This window comes from Rhinichthys klamathensis, unplaced genomic scaffold (genome assembly GCF_029890125.1).
Source record: "Rhinichthys klamathensis goyatoka isolate OS25496 unplaced genomic scaffold, OSU_Roscu_1.1 h1tg000937l_1, whole genome shotgun sequence".
NCBI classification, from domain to species: Eukaryota; Metazoa; Chordata; class Actinopteri; order Cypriniformes; family Leuciscidae; genus Rhinichthys; species Rhinichthys klamathensis.
Window position 1 is genome coordinate 58,957 of NW_026607265.1, and position 23,095 is coordinate 82,051.

The 23,095-nt window shown below is 37.1% G+C and overlaps 2 protein-coding genes across 2 annotated transcripts; both read left to right on the forward strand.

Annotated features, from left to right (window-relative positions):
* Window positions 1-3,252: 3,252 nt before the first annotated feature.
* On the forward strand, window positions 3,253-16,212 carry tbc1d17 (TBC1 domain family, member 17). The gene is made up of 17 exons (XM_056244195.1): window positions 3,253-3,354; window positions 3,994-4,089; window positions 4,288-4,365; window positions 8,000-8,117; window positions 8,206-8,392; window positions 8,487-8,598; window positions 8,685-8,855; window positions 8,940-9,065; window positions 9,161-9,264; window positions 10,006-10,100; window positions 10,187-10,303; window positions 10,399-10,499; window positions 10,570-10,669; window positions 10,798-10,895; window positions 14,999-15,115; window positions 15,216-15,302; window positions 15,398-16,212. Exons 1-17 carry the CDS (start codon window positions 3,328-3,330, stop codon window positions 15,581-15,583), a joined length of 1,920 nt encoding a protein of 639 aa, XP_056100170.1. The 5' UTR covers window positions 3,253-3,327; the 3' UTR covers window positions 15,584-16,212.
* A 4,026-nt stretch (window positions 16,213-20,238) lies between these two features.
* Window positions 20,239-22,574, forward strand: ccndx (cyclin Dx). The gene is made up of 4 exons (XM_056244204.1): window positions 20,239-20,557; window positions 21,520-21,735; window positions 21,931-22,251; window positions 22,331-22,574. The coding sequence occupies exons 1-4, from the start codon at window positions 20,348-20,350 to the stop codon at window positions 22,469-22,471; spliced, it is 888 nt and encodes a 295-aa protein (XP_056100179.1). The 5' UTR covers window positions 20,239-20,347; the 3' UTR covers window positions 22,472-22,574.
* Window positions 22,575-23,095: the final 521 nt, after the last annotated feature.

A 23,095-nucleotide genomic window follows, 5' to 3' on the forward strand; every position in this document is an offset into this window, starting at 1 on the left:
TTTCACTGGTCAATTTTGAGATTTTGGGCTATTTGTCTTCAATAACATGTCTTCTTTCAGACTTGTGGTGAAAAAATTTACAAAATACACATTTAGGTCTTTTTTACTACACTTTGTCTGTTTGCGTCTGTAGATTTCTCCTAAATTCAACAAAAAGTTGTCGTTCTAAATCAACATGCTGCTCTGCGAGCGCGATCTGCACCCTGTCATCACATACACCGTTGGAATGCTCTCTCTCTCTTGCACATTGTTGTCGGATCCAAATATGGTCATTTCCTTTTATCAGCCACCAATCGTGAAAGTACAATGGGCATTTAACTCTAGAACCGAAATCTCATTGGCTGATGTCAATTTCTGACAACGTGATTCGTTCAGATGCATCACGTGACGTGCTTTGACATTTAGATGTGTGTTTTTGACACTTTTTCTGTTCAGTTGAAGGCCATAAATGCTGTGTTATAATGTGATAAGTTGTAATGTGATTTAGGTGGTTTGTATTGTTGTTGCTAACGATTTGATAAGATATTGTGTCTGTAAATAGTTGTTTCCACTAAAAAAAGTATACATTTTTACATTACAAAACTTTAAATGCTGTTTTCTCAAAATGATTTTTTTGTCATTCTCCAGTAGAAACATCTCAGCCTGTGTAGCACCTATGTACACCAAACTTTCCAGTTATACACTTAGCAGTATTCTGAAGATATTTTCAGAGGGATTTGTTTATAAATCATTCCTGGCCTGATTTATGTGACATTTTAATAAAACAAATATGGCGAGAATTGATTTTTTAAGGCTATGGACAGTATATTTTGATTTCCTAGGTAATGAAAGCATATATCCTGAAATCCCTCTGAAATTATTTTTTCATCTTGTGTGTAAACAAAATGAAAAAAATAATTTTGCACCTGGCTTTAGTTTACGTATGCATTTCAGTATTCATAAATATTGTTATTATTTAGTACATTAGTACAACCCCAAATCAGAAAAAGTTGGGACAGTATGGAAAACACAAATAAAAAAAGAAAGTAGTGATTTCTAAATGTACTTGGACTTGTATTTCATTGCAGACAATGTGAACACAAAATATTTTATGTTTTGTCTGATCAACTTAATTTCATTTGTAAATATACATCCTTTCCTGTCATTCTGCAACACATTCCAAAAAAGGTTGGGACAGGAGCAATTTAGGGCTAGTAATCAGGTAAATTGGTTAAATAATGATGTAATTTGAAAAAGGTAATGTCAACAGGTGATTGTAATTATGATTTGGTGCAAAAGCAGCATCCAAGAAAGGTCTAGTCCTTTAGGAGCAAAGATGGGCCGAGGATCGCCAGTTTGCTAACAAATATGTGAGAAAATTATTGAAATGTTTAAAAACAATATTCCTCAAAGAAAGCTAGGAAGACATTTGCTTATTTCACCTTTAACAGTGCATAACATAATTAAAAGATTCAAGGAATGTGGATGAATTTCAGTGCATAAAGGACAAGGGCGCAAGCCTAAGCTGAACAACCGTGATCTCCGATCCCTCAGGCGGCACTGCATCAAAAATCGTCATTCATCTATAAGCGATATCACCACATGGGCTCAGGACTACTTTGGCAAACCTTTGTCAAGTACCACAATACGTAGTTACATCCACAAATGCCATAAAACTGTACTGTGCCAAAAGGAAGCCCTATGTTAACAGTGTCCAGAAGCGCCGTCGACTTCTCTGGGCTCGGAGGCATCTGGGATGGACCATCACACAGTGGAAACATGTACGCCGTGTGCTCCGGACCAAAGAAGAAAAGGATCATCCAGACTGTTACCAGCAACAAGTCCAAAAGCCAGGGTCTGTCATGGTATGGAGTTGTGTCAGTCCCCTTGGCAAAGGTAACTTCTGTGATGGCACCATTAATGCTGAAAAGTACATAGAGATTTTGGAGCACAATATGCTGTCTTCAAGAAGACATCTTTTCCAGGGACGTCCATGCATATTTCAACAAGATAATGCAAAACCACATTCTGCACACATTACAAAGTCCTGGCTGTGGAGGAAGAGGATACGGATACTCCTGCCTGCAGTCCCGACCTGTCTCCAATAGAGAATGTGTGGCTCATTTTGGAGCGCAAAATGCGACAACGAAGACCCTGTACTGTTGATTTAAATTTTAAATTTATTAAATTCAATAGCATTCATGTAAAATATAAATTAAAGTAAATTTACTGTTTTATTCTGTAAAAATAAAGTGCAGTAATGGCAATATACTGTAAAATGAAATTGCGGTAAGGGCATCTTACTGTAAAATGAAATTGCACTAATGGCAATATACTGTAAAATGAAATTGCGGTAAGGGCATCTTACTGTAAAATAAAATTGCAGTAAGGGCATCTTACTGTAGAAATTAAATCGCGTTAAGGCCATCTTACTGTAAAATGAAATTGCAGTAAGGGCATCATACCGTAAAACACATTTACAGGTAAGCTACTGTATACGGGAATTTACAGTAACTTACTGGCAATAGTGCTGCCAGTAAGTTACCGCAAAAATACAATAAAATCTCTAACAGTGTTGCTTTCTAGTGGTTTAGCTCATAGACTGTTTTGCTGTTATCTCAAAATTTTGCTGCAGCCTCAGTTATCGCTTTAATTTTTTTTTTCACCCCTACTGTTATTTATTTATTTTAATTTAATTTTTTTAGATTCCAATGGTGACAGTTTAGGGTACTTTCAACAACAATCATTTTATTCCATTTTATCCTCTTCATGATTTTAATATATGATTTGCATTACATATCATTATATTGTTGTAAAATCAACAAATATATGCTGAACATTATACTCATCCCAATCTTCAAAATAAGCAAAACTAAACAATACAACATACACTTTGGAGCAAGGAAAACACATACAAAAAACAAAAACAAAAAACATTCACAAAAATACAAGACCTTTGTATCATTCAAAGATTTTGAAGACAAACTTTGAAGTACACAAATTAACAGTCTTAATAGCTTTTCCATTTGTAGATTGAATAGTAGAAAAGTCATTTTCAAATTATTTAAGGACTACTGAGAAAGGGGGCTTTTTGTTAGAAAAATTACACTTATGAATGTGAAATTTGACTAATAAAATTAACAAATTAATTACAAAAGCCAATAAGCAGTGAAAATTAAATACAATCTGATCGCACAAATAAACAAGTGGCTCTTACTGCAGCGCCAAAGATTCGTCATGATTTCTGAGTCTCTGATTGGCTGATGAGGAGGTGGGCGGTGTCATCCAGAAAAAAAAAACGGAAGTGCGATTGTTTTGGTCAATCTACTTGAACACACAGGGGGAGGAATGGAGGCGAAGCAAGAGAGTCACAAGGTGAGGAGTGATAGTGTTTGTCAATAACCTCAAGTTTAGATCTCCGATGTCACATGTGACATTATACTAGCCAAAACGATATATACTGATTTTACCTTTTCACGCATCTATTGTCACTGGATAAGACAGTTTTCCACAGCTGGAGCTAGTTAGCGATAGCTCTGGCTGGTGACTGACTGACGCTGTTCAAGCCTGACGGTTTAGTCACTGTCATGTCATTATGATGGACTGATTTCAAATACCACTGTCGCCCATTGGGTTACACGTTCAGCAAGGCAAATGTTTTGAAGGACGTTACTGGTTAAACCAGTTAACTGGAGAGATATGCTCATAACGAAAAGCAATATTGTAACGTTAGATAAGTGAGCTGTATTGACCCTAAACCGCTTTCTCCCTGTGATTATTATCTGTTGCTGATCTGACTTTTGAAACAAATTGCAAATAAATTGTAACACGCTGAATTATCGATCCATTTAAGTATATTAGGAAATGTACCAACCATTTAAATTATTTAAATCTGTTTAGTGCTGTTGATTTGATCAAAACTGTAGGATTGTATCTTAACATCTTGTTTCTATCTATAGCTTTTGTTGGCATTCCTACTGTAAAAGTGTGATTATATATTATGTCATTCATCAGCTGATCTTTGAGAAGGAGGGAGTTTACCTCCACACCAATGCCAAGAGGAGTAATCAGGACACAACCATTCCTGGCTTTATCCGGATAGTTGAGCGGGTATGACCAACAGACAGTATCAGGATTATCAAATGTTATTATGAAACGCTTATTATATGTTTATATTTATTATAATATAATATATATTTTTATGTTGTTATATATTAATAAATACTTTTGTCTTTAGGAATATCTATTAGCAACATTTACAAAACCTGAGAGTATTTAAAGGCTGTTGTGACGGTTAAACTCTTACAGGATGGAGAGCCGGCACTAGAATGGAGCCCTGTTGAGGATGATGGGAGAAATGCTCCGGCTGTCTTCTACACCAAAAAGGTTGGTAAGAGAATGACTAGAGGAGGATGTAGGTGTTCTTCAAGCACAGGAACACTCAATCTGTGTCTGAAATCGCATACTGTCTGAGTAGGTACTACATTTGAATTTGAACTCGACCGTTAAAAGTATGTTCGAATCTATAATATGAATGTGGGTAGTATGAATGAAATTCGGACGTACTACATCTGCCATGTTACTGTCACGTTACCTACCAGCATCAATTGCGTTGCTTCGCTTCCATTCTTAAATCCTCTCCTGTGGCCTCATGGGATATTAAAGTATCTATCGAATGCGCACTTCAGAATCTCGCTGAAAGTAGTAGGTCATCCTTTTCTCCTACTGTTTTTTGAATATGATGCATTTGGACATACTACTCTGTTGGCAGACTGTTTTTACAAATAATATATTGTAGGGAAGTCTTCGATTTCCGATGCAGTGCCAGTTTGCTCTTCAAAGTTCAAAGATCACTTGTCACATGCTCAGTTAAAGCGATACTTCACCTCTGGAAAGATGAATGTGTATTTAAAATGGGTCATTTATTTAGAAGAAATGTGAAATTATTTTTGAATTTGGAGCTTTCTAGACCGAGAAAAGACAGAAAATGTATTTTTGGCTTATGTGGATGAAAGACAACAACTCCCAGAATGCACTTGCTTCACTGCCCTAGGAGGCCACGCCTACCGGTAACAGAGCGCAGTAGCTAAACAACAAGTCTAGGCTACTAGTGAGTCTGCCTACTATGTGTTTCAAGATCGGCCAAAATGTCCGGGATTCGGCTTTTGCGTTCTACAGTCGCCATTCATTATGTTTACTGTGGCGAGCAGGACGAGTGAGGGCCGCGGGAGAGCGGCGTGAGGCCTGTGGCGTGATTACCGATGAGCGACACCTTTGAGACGCACGGGTCTCGTATCTCTCACGGAGGAGCAGGAATTTTCTTAGCATGTTAAAACGCACATCAACCGATCACTTGTTTAGCGTTCATGTAAACACTACATTCAGATTCACCAATCGGTATGAATTCAGTTAGATTGAAACCAAAGGTGTGCATGTAAACAATGAATGGCGACTGCAGAAAGCAAAAGCTGAATCCCGGACATCGACGGCCGGACATGTCCGGGAAAAAGAGGATGGTAACCCCTACTACTCAGCTTTCTCCACAGAACAAGAGCCTGCTAGCTTAGCTTCCAAAAAAAGATGTCTGACACTATGTGTACATTCTGTGAGTGAGATCCCACCCTCTATGGGCGGGTTGAGAACATGCGGGACAGCCCCTACTACTGACTGTAGTCTTTAGCCTCTGGCCAAAAAATCCCCCAATGACGCAAAATGACGATTTTTGCGTCATCGGAGGATTTTTTCCTGACAAAAAATACATAAATCTCTCGTCTCAGGGGGATATGAGGGTGGAAAGCATGGTAATTCGAAAATACTACAGGTTTTCTACTAATACAAAGCTTAATGCTAAATCCTGAAGTATCCCTTTAAGGTCAATATTGAACTTCATGTTCAAAGAAAAAAACATATGGGGAAATTTTAAAATCGTGATTTGCAGGCCTGGAAAGGTCATGGAAATAAAATCCTAAAGGTCATGGAAAACTGACGGAAATTAAAACGTTTTTGTCTCACTGGAAATAGTTAAGTCTTTAAATCTCTATTAAAGTAAAATTGCCATCAAGAATAACTGTAAAAGTCATGAATATTTAACCAAGAAAGTGGTGAAAGCCCTGAGAAATTATTAAAGTCCCCCTGTGGTGAAAATCAAGCTTTTAATGTTGTTTATATGTCTATGTGGTGTTTTTAATGTGCTGTAAGACAAACCATGTACAAATGCATAAGTCAACACCATTGCTAAGTATTTTCTCCTTGAAACTGTGGTGAACCAAAGACAGTCTCAAAAATGTGGTTTGAAATCGCTGGTGTTTTTGACGTCACAAACTACATCGTAACCAATCACGTCAATAGTGATCTTCAACGAGTGGATCTCAGCTGGTGGGAGTGGAGGGGTGGCTAATTTACATATTCATAGAACTGCGTATACTAAATGAGGCAAGGGTGTAGAGTTGCATTCTAGCTATTTTAAAGGGGTGGTTGATTATGATTTAACTTTTCTAACTTTAGTTAGTGTGTAGTGTTGCTGTTTGAGCGTAAACAACGTCTGCAAATTTACAATGCTCAAAGTTCAAAGCAAAGGGAGATATTTGCTTTTAAAGAAATAGTTTTTTAAGGACTACAACAAACGGCTGGTAGGGACTACACAACATTCCTCCCGAGTTAGTGACATCACAAACCCCAAAATTTACATAAACCCCGCCCCTGGGAACACTCAAGCAGTGTTGAGAAGAGGAAGAGTTGTTGTAGTAGAGCACATTTGTGAGTCTGCTCGAGCTGTCGCATCCGTCTTTTCACATGCAGTACAGTACGTAACACAAATGCAATAGCATGTCACTCTGTAGGCATCTTACAACAGTTCCCACACGAGTGATTTTATAGATTATCATGACAGAGTATGCTAATTGAAAATGGTTAACTCCACATCAGCAACATAAATTAATCAACTAACCATTCAGAAACGTCCTGTTGCATTCTACATCTTGTCACTTCTTCTTGAGTCTCTCCATCATTGTCCGACTCCAATTTAAACATAAAAGGCAGAACAGTTTCTGACATTTTAGTGGTTGTCTGCATAAGGTAATCGGAGCTGCTAACACACACACAAGCTCTTGAAGCTCCGCCCTCTCTGCCGGGAGCAGCAGCTCATTTGCATTTAAAGGGACACACACGAAACGACGTGTTTTTACTAACCCTCAAAAAGGGACAATTTTAACATGCTATAAAAAATTATCTGTGGGGTATTTTGAGCTAAAACTTCACATACACACTCTGGGGACAACAGAGACTTATTTTACATATTGTAAAAAGAGTCGTTATACCACCCCTTTAAGGCGTGAAGTATATTTTTTCAAGGAAAATACGTTTAAATATGTCATTTTGGTGATCAAAGGTGAGTTTTAAGGGATACAATGATTGACTACAGGGGGGGGGGGGCTTTAACATGTACATTACCATTCAAAGGTTTGAGGTCAGTAAGGTTTTTTGGGGGGGCTGAAAGAAATGAATACTTTATTTTAGCAAGGACACATTACATTTATCAAAAATGTGACCGTAACAAAATATTTAAAATTAAAATGAAGGCTGTTCTTTTGATCTTTCTATCATCAACGAATATTGACAAATTGCCTCACTGTTTCCACAAAAATATTAAGCAGCACAACTGTTTTTAATATTGATAATAATAAGAAATGTTTCAAATCATCAGATTAGAATGATTTCTGAAGGATCATGTGACACTGATGACTGGAGTAATGATGCTGAAATTTAGCTTATAAATTACATATAAATTCCATTTTAAAATATATTCAAATAGAAAAGTTCTTTTAAATTGTAATATTTCACAGTATTACTGTTCCTTTACAGTATTTTGAATAAAAAAAAAAAATGCAGCCATGGTGAGCATAAGACACTTCTCTCAAAAACATGAAAAAATCTTACCAACCCAAAACTTTTCAATGGTATTCTATGCCACCTAAACCTCTGTTTCTCTCTTAATCTCTCATTACATTCTATTTCTTGAAAGGATGGCGAAGGAGGGGAAGAGGAAACTAAGTTTGACCCAGGCTATGAGCCAGACTGGGCTGTCATCAGTAGAGTCAAGCCGGACAGACGGCAGGAACTTCCACCGGTCAGAGAAACGGGTACTGTGCTAAACTGGTACTTGTCCGATGATGTACACTTGCATTTTAAACATGCTTTCAAAAGTTGATGTCCTCCATCTTTTGGCAGGTCAGTGGGGCTCATTCTCTCTGCCCCTGTCGGAGCTGTACTCCCTTCGGAGGGCTCGCTTCTCTCTGGGAAGAAACTTCTTGGTGCTGACCAGCAGAGGGGGCGATCCTCTCCCACCCCTGCATTTCCGTCAAGGGGGCACTAGAGAGCTGCTAAAAGCCATGCAGCGTTACATCAGACTGGCCCCGTGAGTGGCTTGCTAATATATCTTTTTGCAACCAACCCTTTTGCATTTTAGTACCTATGTATTTACATACTCATGTGACACATTCTGCTCTAAGGTCCCCGATGGATGGTAGGCTCTTCCTGGCATACCCACATGACTCTGGGGCCCTGTCGCAGTCGTTTGATGAGCTGCACCTATTTGATGATACCAGTGCAGACCTTGTGTCTGTAAGTCATATTTATTGTGTTTTTAGTGTGGCTAAAGCCATAAGCACGGGCCTTTAAACATCCCATCTGATTGGTTGTATCTACAGAGGTTCATTCAGGACCCTTATGCGACCACATTTGGGGGCTTCTCCAAAGTGACTAACTTCTTCCGGGGAACACTTAGACATCCAGAGTCGCCCCACAGTAACCGTTCACCTCAGGACGCCCATTTCCCACATCCAGCTGATGAGGAGCCAGGCTTTGAGCTCATTACCTGCGTGAGTCTCAGTGGATTCTGGCTGTCTATCTATAAATGTTGATTTAGTGTGTAAACATGGGAAAAAATACAATTATTCCATCAGGGAGCGGAGCTCGGTCCCAGACCAGAAGTCAAAAGAGGAAAGCCTTTGGATGATTGGGATCAGTTTTTGGATCCAGAGGGCCGTGTCACAGATCCACAGAGGGTCAAGGAGTTAGTGTTTAGAGGGGTGTGTCTATGTTTCACTGATCTTTTCTTAATCCTCCTTACATGCCACAAACCAATGGAGTTTCCATTAAATAAAAACTTTTCTGCTTTTTCTAGGGCATTGTTCCATCTCTGCGGAAGGAGGTATGGAAGTTCTTACTGGGGTTCTACCCATGGAACAGCACAAGCAACGAGAGAGAGGACATCCTTAGGGTCAAAACGTAAGCTGAACATGTTTTGTTTTTTTGTCTCAAACCACAAAGATGTCCAAATTTACATACTGTATTTGTTCTCTCAACCCAGCGTGAGCTATTTGCAGCTGTTGTGGTTTCCTGTGTCCTTTTTCTTAAGTATTCTCATGATCACTTTAGACCTAAGCTTAGCACAGGATATGCACACTGCAGCTCAAAAGTTTGGGTTTCATAAGATTTTTTTTAAAATGTTTTTGAAAGAAGGCTGTGCTTACTGCTCACTTGATCAAAATTGTAGTTTTTGAACAATTTAATATAACTGTTTTCTATTTTAATATTTCAGTATATAATTTTGACAGCTGAATTTTCAGCATCATTACTCCAGTCTTCAGTGTCACATGATCCTTCAGAAAATCATTCTGATTTGCTGCTGAAGAAACATATTTTCTTTCTGCGTAATATTTTTGTGGAAACTGATTTTTTCTGAATAAAACAAACAACATTTATTTGAATGTTTTTTGTAACATTATGAATGTCTGCACTGTCACTTTTGATCAATTTAATGCATCTTTGCTTAATAAAAGTATCAATTTCTTTCAAAATAAAATTCTTACTAACCCCAATCATTTGAACAATGGTGTATATGCATATTTTTACCACTTTGAACTTGTACCCTCTTTTCAAATCTTTGAACACCTCTAAAAATCAATGTAAATTATTCTATTAACTTTTATGAGATGAGATCTTTCCACTCGTTATTTTCCTCTTCAGGGATGAATATTTCAGGATGAAGGTTCAGTGGAAATCAGTTAGTGAAGAGCAGGAGATGAGGAACTCTCTCTTCCGAGGATACCGTAGCCTCATAGGTACGTTCAGCTGTGTCATAAATCTTACAGCAAGTCTAACTGGTGACTTTCTACATCTGATTTGCTCCTAATCTCTGATATGACAGAACGGGATGTGAATCGAACAGACAGACACAATTCCTTCTTTTCTGGGAACGAGAACCCAGGGCTTGCTCTGCTCAATGATGTACTGATGACGTACTGCATGTATAACTTTGATCTGGGTATGTACAATTCACTTTTATCATTTTAATTCCACCTACCGACCACTAGAGGATGCTGCTATCTCACTTCATCCCTCTCTCACTTTGCCCTGTAGGTTATGTCCAGGGGATGAGCGACCTTCTGTCTCCTCTCCTCTTTGTTACCCAGAATGAGGTGGAGTCCTTCTGGTGTTTGACAGGCTTCATGGATCTACTGGTCAGTAAACACTCTTGTTTTTCATTTGTGTGTTATTCAATTCATGCATTAAGTCTTTCTCTGACTATAGCACCAAAACTTTGAAGAGTCTCAGGAGGCCATGAAACAGCAGCTCCTTCAGCTCAGCCTCCTACTGAGGGCACTCGATCCAGAGCTGTGTGACTACCTGGGTAAATACAAACACACATTCTCTATAAATGTAAATAAATATATATGTTGTTATTATTATTATAATTTTTTTTGGGTGGATTCATGGTGGCATGATCTGTTTAATATTTGTTGTGGTTTTGTCTCCCAGACTCTCAGGACAGTGGTTCACTTTGTTTCTGTTTCCGATGGTTACTGATTTGGTTTAAGAGAGAATTCTCTTTTGAAGACATCTTGAGTCTTTGGGAGGTAAGAAGAGATAAATGAGTTAATTGTATTTCTATGAATTATGTAGTAATTGACATAAAAAAAGTTATATTAAAGGTATAAAGGTGTTTTTCTACTGAGGTGTATGTTACACAATAAATATTGTCATGCACAAAAAACAACAACACATTATTAATGTTAAATTAGGGTAAAATTGCTCTTTTGTAAACTCAGATGATATCACTGTCTCTTAAAGGTCCAATAGGTGATTCTCTACAGAAACATTATGCTGGTTGAAAGTCTCCTTATATCCTGAGGAGGATAACCAATCGCTATGTTAGACGGTCTAAATTTATTTTTATAAATATTAGGGGTGGAACGGTACACAGAAGTCACGGTTCGGTTCATACCTCGGTTCAGACATCACGGTTCGGTACAATGGAGGGAAAAGCAAAACAAAAATGCAGAAGGCATTGTATTTTTTAAATAAGTTTTATTAATAAAGGCATAGAACCAGTTTATTTGTAGTGCACTGACAATAGTTTTATATAATTCGTTTATTAATTAAATTAATAAAAAGACAAAAAGACCTTGCGATATGTTTGGTAATTGTACCTGAATTAATTTAAAATTAATTTGCTATATTTCAGATAAATATATTTGTTTTCCTTAATTTTAATTAACATTATTATAATTAACAATGTAACATTATTCTCATCTGAATTATAAATAATTGATTTCTGTATAAAATAATACTACCATTAAAAATGCATTCGATTTTCTTTTTTAATCAATGTAGAATGTGTAAGATTAGTGCTCCGAGGACGAGAAATGAAAACCAATGCAATATGACGAATGTCCAAAAGATGATGGGACTCACACACTGTTTTGAAATGGAGTTGGATAAATATGTTTGCTTTTAAAACAGTGTGTGTGTGTGTGTGTGTGGGTGTGAGAGAGAGAGAGAGAGATTTTGGTTGGGTGACAGTTGTAGGTTACAGTTTGACAAGAGTTTACAGTGTGACAAAAGCACAATGTTGTGTTTTATTGCGAGTGTACACAAATATAAGTAAACACTTTGCAGGTTTAATGATCTGTATGAACAAAATGACGGAGTATGTTGTTTATGTTTCCACTGTTCGATCGCGGCCGCGCCTCTCTCTCTCACACACAAACACACACACTCCAGCATTGCAATCTTGACATCGCAGCCTGTTCATTATGCGGTCACACCAAACGTGAATAGAGCGTTAAATTCGCGTCTAGTTCGACTCTAGTCCAAAGCGAATAGGACGCGCGTATAAAGCCAACGTTTGAAGTGAACGCGCGTTCAGAGCTAAGCCGATGGTACAGATTATGTGTCCCTAAAGAACCCGCGTATCTAACATTAGTTCCGCATTACATTAATTGATTTTCACGCGAGTTTTATTTATTTTTATACCGTGTATTCTCCGTGTAAATTCGTGCACCGAACCGTGACGCCCGTACCGTTTCGGTTCGGTACGAATACATGTACCGTTCCACCCCTAATAAATATATATAATTTATGGAAGGTGTAGGACCATAAGATGTAAATCCAATTATTATATTCGGTCTGAAATAAAAAAAAATACGATGTCCAATCTGCCTGTCAAAGTTCGTTATGCATTCCCTCACGCACCCTGTTCGCGCAGACATCATACGTCATCAGCGCGTTTCATGCTATGCAGAGTACAGGCAGCGTTGGTCATGGAGCAACACAAACAAACAGCAGCCATGGTTAGTTTTTCCAAAACAACAAGTTTATGCTGCGTTCACACCATAACTACTGTAATTAAAGGAATAGTTCACCCAAAAAAATAAAGTAGCCCATGATTTACTCACCCTCAGGTCATCCTAGGTGTATATGACATTCTTCTTTCAGACGAATACAATCAGAGTTATATTACAAAATGTCCTGGCTCTTCCAAGCTTTATAATGGCAGTGAATGGATGTATATTTTTTGAAGTCCGTCAAAGTGCATCCATCCATCATATAAGTAATCCACACGGCCCAGGGGGTTAATAAAGGCCTTCTGAAGCGAAGTGATGTGTTCGTGTAAGAAAAATATCCATATTTAAAACTTTATCGACTAAAATAACTAGCTTCCGGCAGACTTCTAATTAGACTTCTAATTCTGACTGGTGTTTTGTTTTGTTCTATCCACTGCGCTTCCACGTTGGTCATTACGTTCTGCGTCATGGTCAAGTGTTACTTTTTCGCTGTAAATCGATGTTAATGCTCTTCACTGAATAACGTTTTTGTAACTTTAATAAGGATTAACCTTTATTTAATTTGTTCAGTGAAGATTATATGCAGTGTTATTTTACATTAGATTACAATTTCTGTACCTGAGAACTGTTACTGAATAACCTGAAAAACCTTAAAAGCACTGATTATTTCATTTGTATTTTTGTTCTATTGTATTAATTTATTTGTAAGATTGCTTGTAGTTTAATTATTTGTCCTATTTTTTTTTTTGCTTGTTTAAAAAAAAATCTTTGATCTTATCTAATCTTAGTAGTTTTAGCTCTGGTATTGAAATTGGAATCGAGAATTGTAAAATTTCACTGGTATCTAACATTTTTCATAACCTTATTTATTACAATACAACGATACAATGCATGGGTAAAAAAAAAACTATTTTATTTATTTATTTATTTTATACTGGTGGGGCCAGTGGAATCATTGAAATCATGGAATCGAAAATCGAATCAAATTGAGATCTTGTGAATCGGAATCGAATCGGGACATCTGAATCGATACCCAGCCCTACCTTTAATTATGTTTATATTCTACTATTTTTAGTAGGATCAAGTATTCTTATTTATTCAGATAAATCAAGTATTGATTAAAATTGATTTTTTTCCGTATAAATGTGAATGCAAAAACCAAAGCACATAAAGATCATCATAAATAATGTTTATAAATAATTTGAATTAATATATTTTATATTAGTATATAGTATATTAGTATATTAAAATGACTCAAATATATAAACCACAATACAGCATGTGAATGTACATAGTTTTCTGATTTCTCTAGTTGAATTAGCTTAAAGGTGATTTACAATCACATTTATATGCACAAAAGCAGCACTGTTTTGATTCCTAATTTTTATTTGCTATATTCAAATATTACATATTAAAGAGGGGGCATTTTTGGGGACAGGGACACTTTTACTTACTGGAGTAGGATTTTTCTCCATCTCAGATAAGATCGCAATCATGATGATAAGCGTGTTCATTAATAATTAGGGGTACAACGGATTGCAGTTGATCTGTCATCCATACGGATCAGGCCCCATGGTTCGGCACGTATGTAATTCGTAGATTAACTGTTTAACCATAATAGAGTGAAAGTTTATCATTTGGATGTGTTTTGTCTTGCCAATTTACACATTCAAACGATTTTAAACGCAAAAAAAAGGTGGAAATCAGAACTGCAGAAAGAGAGAGAGAGAGAAAGGCGTGTTTCAGACAGCGCTCGAACACCGAATTGATTCCTCTTTCGCGTTTTCTTGCACTTGAATGGACACATACACACAAAATGATGTCAAAATACCCATCTCCACAAGTATTCTCTCGGTTATGTCATAAGTGAACAGTTGAGAAAGAAAGTGGATGTGTGTCAGTATATTCGGTCCGTGCATTTGGTCTTAAAGTGACAGCAGCCTAATATTCCTGCGGTTGTCTGTGTCATTAATGTTAATAAAATAAAAAATACGGCTTTAACAAAGATGAACCTATATTTAATTTCTACAGTGAACAAATAGTGTTATAGTGAGGAGAGCAGTCAGGAGGAAAGTAATGACGACAGCTTGTAGGATAAGTGTGCCGTGTAAAGTACCAAGCAGCATCTCCAAGTGTTCCCTTGAGTACCAGACGATACCTTAGTACAAATATTTTACATATCAATATTTTAAATTGTGTAAGTATCATAAACTTTTGTTGATCATAGTTTATTTTTTGCAATGATTCTAAAGCCTACGAAAATATCCTATTGGGTTTCTGTCGAGGGAACCAGTGTAATGCTAACTTCCGGGTTGGCCTATAAAAATACGTCATCACTGCAGCAGTCTATAGTTTCAGTTAACAATAATGGGACTGCTTCCCATGTTTTGCAGGTCCTGTGGACTCGTCTGCCTTGTGAAAACTTCCACTTACTTATGGCCTGCTCCATTCTCGAGTCACAAAAAGGGGAGCTGATTGGTTCAAATCACGATTTTAACTCAATACTTAAGGTGTGTATGAAAGCATTTTAGCCCGTTCGGACGTAAAGCGGAATCAAGAAAATGACATATAGAGTAAGTTAGTTGGTTTATTCTAAATGTGTGTTTACAGCACATTAATGAGCTGACCATGAAGCTGGATCTGCAGTCAATACTCTGTGGAGCTGAGGCTATTTATTTGCAGCTGGCACACTGCAAGGTGAGATGGGACAGATTTGACTGCTGCTGAAATGCTATGAAAAATAACCATTGTCATGCATGCTACATAATGCTTACTAACTGCTCCGTTCTCAGGAGCTGCCTTCAAAGGTGCAAGAAGTTATTGGGCTGCGTGTCCCATCAAGCTCAGCAGAAGAGAGTCCCGACTCAGAGCCCAGAGAGACGGACACCCTTGTCGCTCATTCGGAGGCCAGAGGAGCCACTTCCTGCCAGCCGTTTAACGGCCAGACACCACAGCGCTCGCCTCCTACGTACCCCTAATTCCAGAAGTGGATCGGCAGAAGGGGAACAGATGATTTTAGCTGAAAGATAATGATGAATATTCCAAAAATGATGATTGTTTATAAAATATGGTGAATGTAATTCAGAGATTGAAATCTAGATCTGCAGAAACCTAATAAAAAGGAGACCAGCTGACTGTTTCAAACTGTACTTTCCTAAGAAGGGCCGAGGATTTTCGACATGCTGTTCAAAGTGATGTGTGAATGACTTTGGGCATTGCAGACAGAGTCACAGAACAGAAATCTGCTTATAGTGTGCCTATTATAGCTCATATTTTATCTGTTAATATTTTATGCATTCATGAGCATTAGATATCTAATTGTTTGATCCACTACTTGTAGTCCCGAATTCCATGTTATTCCTTATTTGTTGTATGATAATGTATATTTTTTTCCTTTCTTTTAATGTTTTTTTGTCTCTCCCTCACTCACCTTTCCCTTTCTTTACTGTTACACTCAGTGACAGAAGATAATGCTTTGCACTACCATTTTGCATGCAGTGTAGCAAAGGCTGTAATATTAGTTATTTTGTTAGTTTTTAATATTACCCATTTTCATACAGCTAAAGCATCTAAAAAATAAAATAAAGCATTGAAATTGAGTTCATGACATTTTGAGTTTGAAGGATTGTTCTTTGCCAAATGCCCACTTTATTCTTATTCCTTGCCCCATTATATTGGTTCAATATAAAATAGATGAAGGTTTTTTAGCCTTGACGATACAAAAAGCTTTCTTGGTAAAACTATTATAACTCTAAAAACATTAGCATTATTACATTACATATTATCAGCATTATATGCAAGTGTTCATTCCGATAATAAAAAATGTACCGTAATTAAAATATTTTAGTGAATACATTAATCATTTTAATCTCACAATAAATAGTGATGAACGCTTTCTTTGTAACACTTTGTAATAGCTTTTATAATATGTAAATGTTCATTCAGATATTAAAAATTAATAATATCTGTAATATAATAATTAAAATCAGGTCATAAATCTATTGAAAATATTTTTTATCTTTTTATTATTATCTTAATGCCTTGAACAGTGAGGAAAAGCTTACTCTGTAACACTTTATAATAACTTTGATTACATTCAGACAAATTTAATGTCATATACATTTTTATTTCTATTTAAAAAAAATGTAATCCTTTAATCCTTTTTTCCTTTAATCCTCCCTTGTCTGGCTTATGCTACTCTGAGCAATGCCTGAACTTTGTATTTTGAGCACTTCTTGCGTTGTTTTTGCCTTTTCACGATGACTCGCTTGCTTTAATCCTCATTTGTAAGTCGCTTTGGACAAAGGCGTCTGCTAAATGACTAAATGTAATAAAGAAATACAATTTTTTTAAAACATGCCATAGCATAGACAAACATTTTTGAATTTATTTAAAATATTTTTCATCTTTTTATTATTATTATTATCTTAATACCATAATAAACTGCTTTCTCTGTAATATTTTATAATAACTTTGATTAAAAGTTAGCATTACATTATGTAAATGTTTATTCAGATAAAGAAGTCTCTTGGAAATTGTATTTTTTATTCTAATAAATAAAAGAAGGGGGGGGGGGGGGGGGTCAACATCCTATATGTATTACATTTATTTCAAATATTTATTATTATTATGTATCTTAATACTGATGTTTATAATTCCTTTTACCCACCTCTCTCTTTCAGATTCTCACCCGAATAAGCGGATAGGTCACACTTCATTATTTGGAGGATTACAACAGATCATCCAGTTAAAAAAAAAAAGTCTAACTGAGAGATAAGAACTTAGAGCGCTTGTGTTTAGTATTTATTAATACAAGAATTTATTTATTTTGTTTAGTTAGTAAGCCAAAAAATAGAGTAAAACGATGAATTAAAGAACCAGAAAATCTTTTATTTCAGCATGTTTTCTTATACCAGTTAATTTATGTCTGGCACAGAACACCACCAGTGCCGTCGTCACACAAACAAACACATTCACACACTCCATCAGCAGGTGTCTGACTGGGGTTAAAAGATCAGGGTAAATGGGGTCACTGTTGCCCACTGTCCTACCAAATGAGCTGGAAAATGAGGGGTGGAGAACCACGCCTCTTTCTCGCCGTCCTGCTCTCTGCTCTTTCTGCTGGTCGTCCTCCTCTTTTCTCTGTCTGTCTCTCTCTCGCCCTCCCTCCATTTTCCCACTGTGTTTGTTTGAATACAGCTGCAACATATGAATTTAGCATGGCACTTAAACCGGTGGATCTGCCACCCTTCTTTGTCTCGTACACAAACACACTTTTACTCCTGAGACTCATCTTGTCCCTTTTACGGCCGGCATGACCTCGCTTTATGGGGAACAGAAAAAAAGAAGAGTGCCTCATTCAAACTCAATCCGCTCTGAGTTAAGCTCTAGTTAGTTTTCAATGACTAAAGCAGTTCAAGCAGCTCTATGGGTCTGAGTGAAGTCACTCTTTGTACATTTGAGAACTTCGTCGGTTTTTAGAGGGTTATTGTTGTGTGATTGTGCCAGTTTGGCCAATATCATTGGGCTGAGTTATATTGGACTCCTGAAGTTTCCCCATTGTTCTTCTTTACTTTTCACACAAATGAAGGTAGAGATGAATATGTTCTTGAGAAGTGACCTTGTGTTATTACTTTTCCAAATGTCTTGACTTTATAAAACAGCCAAAATAAGTCATATTTAGGAATCTGAAAAAGATTTTTTTTTAAACCCAAGGGGTAAGTTCATTTGACTTGGCCCAGGCTCATGTATTACTCATGTTTAGAAAACCTCAACTTTTGCCATTTGAAATATTCAGCCACCTGTAGACACGATGACAAATCCAGTCCACTTCAACGTGTCCTGCTGTGACTGTGAGGGCCATCCAGAGTCGAGTGCGAGCGCGAGCGTGTGAAGTGTGTGTGAGTGAGTGGGAGCAGAAGGCCAGGCACTGGTGTCTGACAGTGATTTGTAAAGAGAGACAATACGGCTCATTGACCTGCCAGCTCCACTGTCTGTTGCACATACCTCGCCCAGCCCTCCCATGAGGACTCACCGCTCTTTAAACAGGACACCAGATTGCCACAGGCCCAGGGAGGGGCTGTGTGTGTGTGCTGTGTGAGATGGAGAAACATAATGGGAGACTAGTTGCTTTGACAATGAGATTCCACAGAAAACTGGGGGGGTGACAGGGTGATTAGGTGGCACGTGAGTAAGTGTGACTTCAGTGCGACGAAAACAAAAGTTGCACACTCTCCAGTTCTAGCCATCAGTCTCAGTCTCTGTCTTGCACTCCTGTATCAGATTTCAAAAAGCTTCTCCATCTGCTCTGAGCCTGATGTCATTTCAGACCTTGAAAATCAGGTGTTCTGGGTTATCAGTTTCACTGTTTCTTTAGTTTTGAGGCTTCATTACATATTCTAGACAAGACAAAGTAAGTCTTTACATGATACCAAAATCCAGAGCTAAAAACTGAACATGTTGTTTATGTTTTTAATGTCAGTAATTTTATATGTGAGGTACTTCTAGGGTACAATAGGGCCTGAAACTCTTAAACCAGAGTTTCCCAAATTGAGGTTTGCGAAGTTGATGTAAAGTTAATAATTAATTGAATCATGTAAATGTGCAGTTACATAATACAAAATCTGAAATATTTAGCTTTTTCTTTTTTTTTACCTGCATGTCATGTGACCAGCATCTGAGAACCATGAACATGTGTATGTGTTGTTAAATTATTAAAATATTGAATGAAAATCTCAGGCGGTACTTATTTAGTAAATATTTTAGGTCAAAGGGGTAGAAAAAGTTTTGGAATCCTATTAATATTACAAGTTCTATTTTCTATTAACTTGTTGTTTGCAAATTTTTTAACCCTGTTACCAATATACTATTTTTAATAATATAATATAGACCTAATAATGTTATAAAATCAAAAAGACAATTTATGAAACAAAAAAATATATACTATAAGGTGGTTTGTAGTTATTGATAAACTTATATTTTCCATAGATTTAAGAAAAACTTTGTAAAAGAAAATAATGTTTTATTATATTATTTAACAATACTTTGTGCCTCTAATGCTAAAGTTATGAGACACTTAAGAATGTACCATATTTGTGGCTTGAGAATTCTTTAAAATCCATGACCTTCAACAACTAGCAGGAGGTTTTAGGAGTCAAATACATCAAAGTTCATGAATTACTGCATATCTTTATTCGATATATAAATGTGTAAATGTTATCTTTATCTGATACCCTTCACTGTCACCAACATCACGTCTTATTGTTATTCATTCCCATTGTCACAGCATGGTGATGACCTCTTTCTCTCCCCTCTCTCTATCGCTCTCTCTTTTCTTCGCTCACTGACGGTGACAAGCTGTTGCCGTGTCCCTCTGGGCGACTCCCTCTCTCTCTCTCTCTCTCTCTCTCTCTCTCCCTCTCTCTCTCCACCTGTTGATGCCATTGTTGCTCAGCCAGCATTGTGGTCGTTTAATTTTTTACTCCACTCATTTTACACACCCCTCTTTTATTCTTCACTTTATTCATCACCAGTCACCCTTTCACTCAGGGGATATATAAGCAGACCGAAGAGAGACGGCGGCTGAGAACAACGCGAGAAACAGACACTCACCAGCACACATTTAAACTTAAGCACTTTAAAGAGCACAGGGAAGTTGGCACTTACTCTTCAACTCGGGACCAAGACTGGTGAGACACACTTTGGACAACTTCAGTATTGGATCACAACTGCTGGCAGGAGTGATGTCGGTGTCTCTGTGGTGTGAGGAGGAAGAGGGCCAGGACAGGACTCAATCTTCAGTCCGAGCCCCATGGGACCCCAGCGCCTCCGGGCTGAGGGTTATTCAGAGACTTCTGCAGTCAGAGGAGAGATACCTGCCGTCTCCTCTCTACACCTCTCTCATCCAGAGAGAGCCACAGCGCAGAGAGGAATTGGCCAAGTGGACCATGGAGGTAGTTCTTGCATGCTAAATACCAAAATCCAGTTCTTAAAACACTAGAAAAGGTTCTATCCTTAAAGGGTTCTGTCAGGCGCTTCATATATTGAACCTTTTAGGGTTTCATGGGATCATTTTATGGATTTAGTTTTAATTAGTGTTAAAACAGTTAAACATGAAAGCATTATGCAATCATTTAAGATATTTCTCCTTATATAGAACCTTTTTGGCATAAAGGGTTCTTTAATATTGATTGAATATTGATCCTTTTTTTACTAAGTGTGTATTTAATACCAGTCATTTTATATTCTAAGCACTTTTCACAAGAAGGGTACAAAAGAGGGTCAGAAGCTCCAGGGTTTTCCAAATTGTGGTAAGGGTTAGGTGAGTAAAAAGCTAATAATTAAATAACCAAAAAATTTAAATAAACCATTTAAAATAAAAACAATCAAAATAAAACACTTGTGAAACACTGGCCAAGTGGAACATGAGGGTAGATTTGGGGTTTTATGAAGATCTGTAAACTATTTAAAATGGTTTGAAATATATATATTTTTACAATTAAAGGGACGGCTCACCTAACAAATAACTCGAAAAAGATATTTTGAATAATATTTCAAATATTTTTGTCCAAATATTTAAAAAATCACTGGGGTCCAAAACCACATTGGACCCTATGATATAGACAAAAAAAACCCTGCGACAGTTTTAGAAATATCTTCTAATAAAGAAAGTCATACCGATTTGAATCTAAATGCGTAAATAATGATAGAATTTGAATTTTTATGTGATTCATCCCTTTAAGAAGAAATTATTTAGTTATTCAGATCAAGATGAATGATTTAACAATAATGACAGGGACAAAGTTCTACAGTCCAAATGTTTTTTTTCAAGTTCGGGACCTGTTTGCTATGACTGAGGGGTTTTTTATGTTGCTGTTGTTGTTGTAGTTTAAATCATCCATCCCTCTTTTAATAGGTGTGCTGTGAGTGTGACTGCGATGAGTCTGTATTTCCTCTGGCTGTCTCCCTGCTGGATCAATATCTGTCGGCCACTCTATCTCTGCCCGTCTCTCCATCCTGTCTGGCTGCTGCGTGTGTCCTGGTGGCCTCAAAACTGACAGAAAGTGACACAGTTAGTGCAGATACCCTCTGTGCAGCAGCAGAGTATGACTTTCTCTTATCAAATCTGCGGGTGAGTGTTTCACCATTTTAAACTTAAAAAAAAAAAATCAATCAAAAGTCACTAATGCTCAATATTATGCACAATGTCTCTAAAAGTATGAAACAACAAAATAAAAATTAATAAAATAAATACTATATATATGTATGTATAAAGAGAGAGAGACAGTATAGGCCTAAGTCAGTATATACATGCTTATTCCAAAAGGAAATGGAGCGTGTTGTCCTGGCGACTTTGCGATGGGATGTGGCAGCAGTGACCCCTCAGGACTTTATCCCACACTTCCTGCGCACTCTCGGGGAACTCAAGGATGGCGACGTGCGTACAGGAGACTTTCTCGCAACGCTGCGGCGCCACAGCGATACACTTGTTGCCATGTGTGTGTGTGACTCGCGTTTTCTGGGAACACCTCCGTCACTGGTTGCTGCGGCTGCACTGAACTCTGCCCTTCGGGGTTTAAGGGCCAACGGTCCGGGAGAGTTGAGTGTCATGACCTCTGCCCTGGCCACACTCTGTCAGACTGATGTGGTAAGCAAAGATTGATCTCCTCTGCTTGTGTTGGTATGTGTCTGTGACTGTTGTTGACTGTCTGCGCTTCTGCCAACAGGTGGTGCTGCAGTGCTGCACTGAGCTGATAGAAGGAGCTCTCAGGGAGAGACTGAGAAACGGAGCACAGGAAGAGAAAGATGCTGATAGTGAAGATGAGAGAGCCAGCACCCCCACAAACCTAAGAGAAATAGACTTTTAATACAGGGTTCATTTATGAGTCATATTTATTGCGTCTCACTTCTATTTATCAGTAAAACTGATTTAAACACAATGTGACGTTTAGCCTATATATTTTGTAACTTCTGAAGTGATCTAATTTATAACGATTTTTTTTATTTATTTGTTTATTACGATTTACTTGTGCCATATTTATTACGTCTATTGCCATAACTGTAATTTTGACTTTTTATGTATTTCAGGTTTATCCTTTTCACTTTATGTATTACATTTCTACATTTTATAGTTGATTTATCATATTATTTATTGTGTGCACAATTTTATATTTAATTTATTTTGTTTGTCAGTGTTTCAGCCTGTATGTAATCAAAGTGTTGGATAAAAAGGTATATCTATTTTTCGAAGTTATTGAAATAAAGTGTCTATGTTTGCCAACACTGTGGTGCATTTCTCAAAGTCCATTTAACATGCAAGATGAGAAGAAAGAAACAAAGAAAGAAACATGGCGCAAGATCTTGGTCCTTGCTCTTTTAAAAAGTTATTGGCATAATAATAATAATATACACTATTATACAATCTTGTTGTTATTAGTTATTATAAATAAAAATAATATAAGTAAATTATAAAAAATAGAAATAACTTTTTT

Bases quoted from the DNA above. Each gene is read 5' to 3' on its own strand.
- tbc1d17 (XM_056244195.1), top strand. From the start codon at position 3,328: ATGGAGGCGAAGCAAGAGAGTCACAAG. The intron at 4,090-4,287 runs GTATGACCAACA...AAACTCTTACAG, and splicing joins TTATCCGGATAGTTGAGCGG to GATGGAGAGCCGGCACTAGA. The intron at 10,500-10,569 runs GTCAGTAAACAC...CTCTGACTATAG, and splicing joins CAGGCTTCATGGATCTACTG to CACCAAAACTTTGAAGAGTC.
- ccndx (XM_056244204.1), top strand. From the start codon at position 20,348: ATGTCGGTGTCTCTGTGGTGTGAGGAGGAAGAGGGCCAGGACAGGACT. The intron at 20,558-21,519 runs GTAGTTCTTGCA...CTCTTTTAATAG, and splicing joins TGGCCAAGTGGACCATGGAG to GTGTGCTGTGAGTGTGACTG. The intron at 22,252-22,330 runs GTAAGCAAAGAT...TTCTGCCAACAG, and splicing joins CACTCTGTCAGACTGATGTG to GTGGTGCTGCAGTGCTGCAC.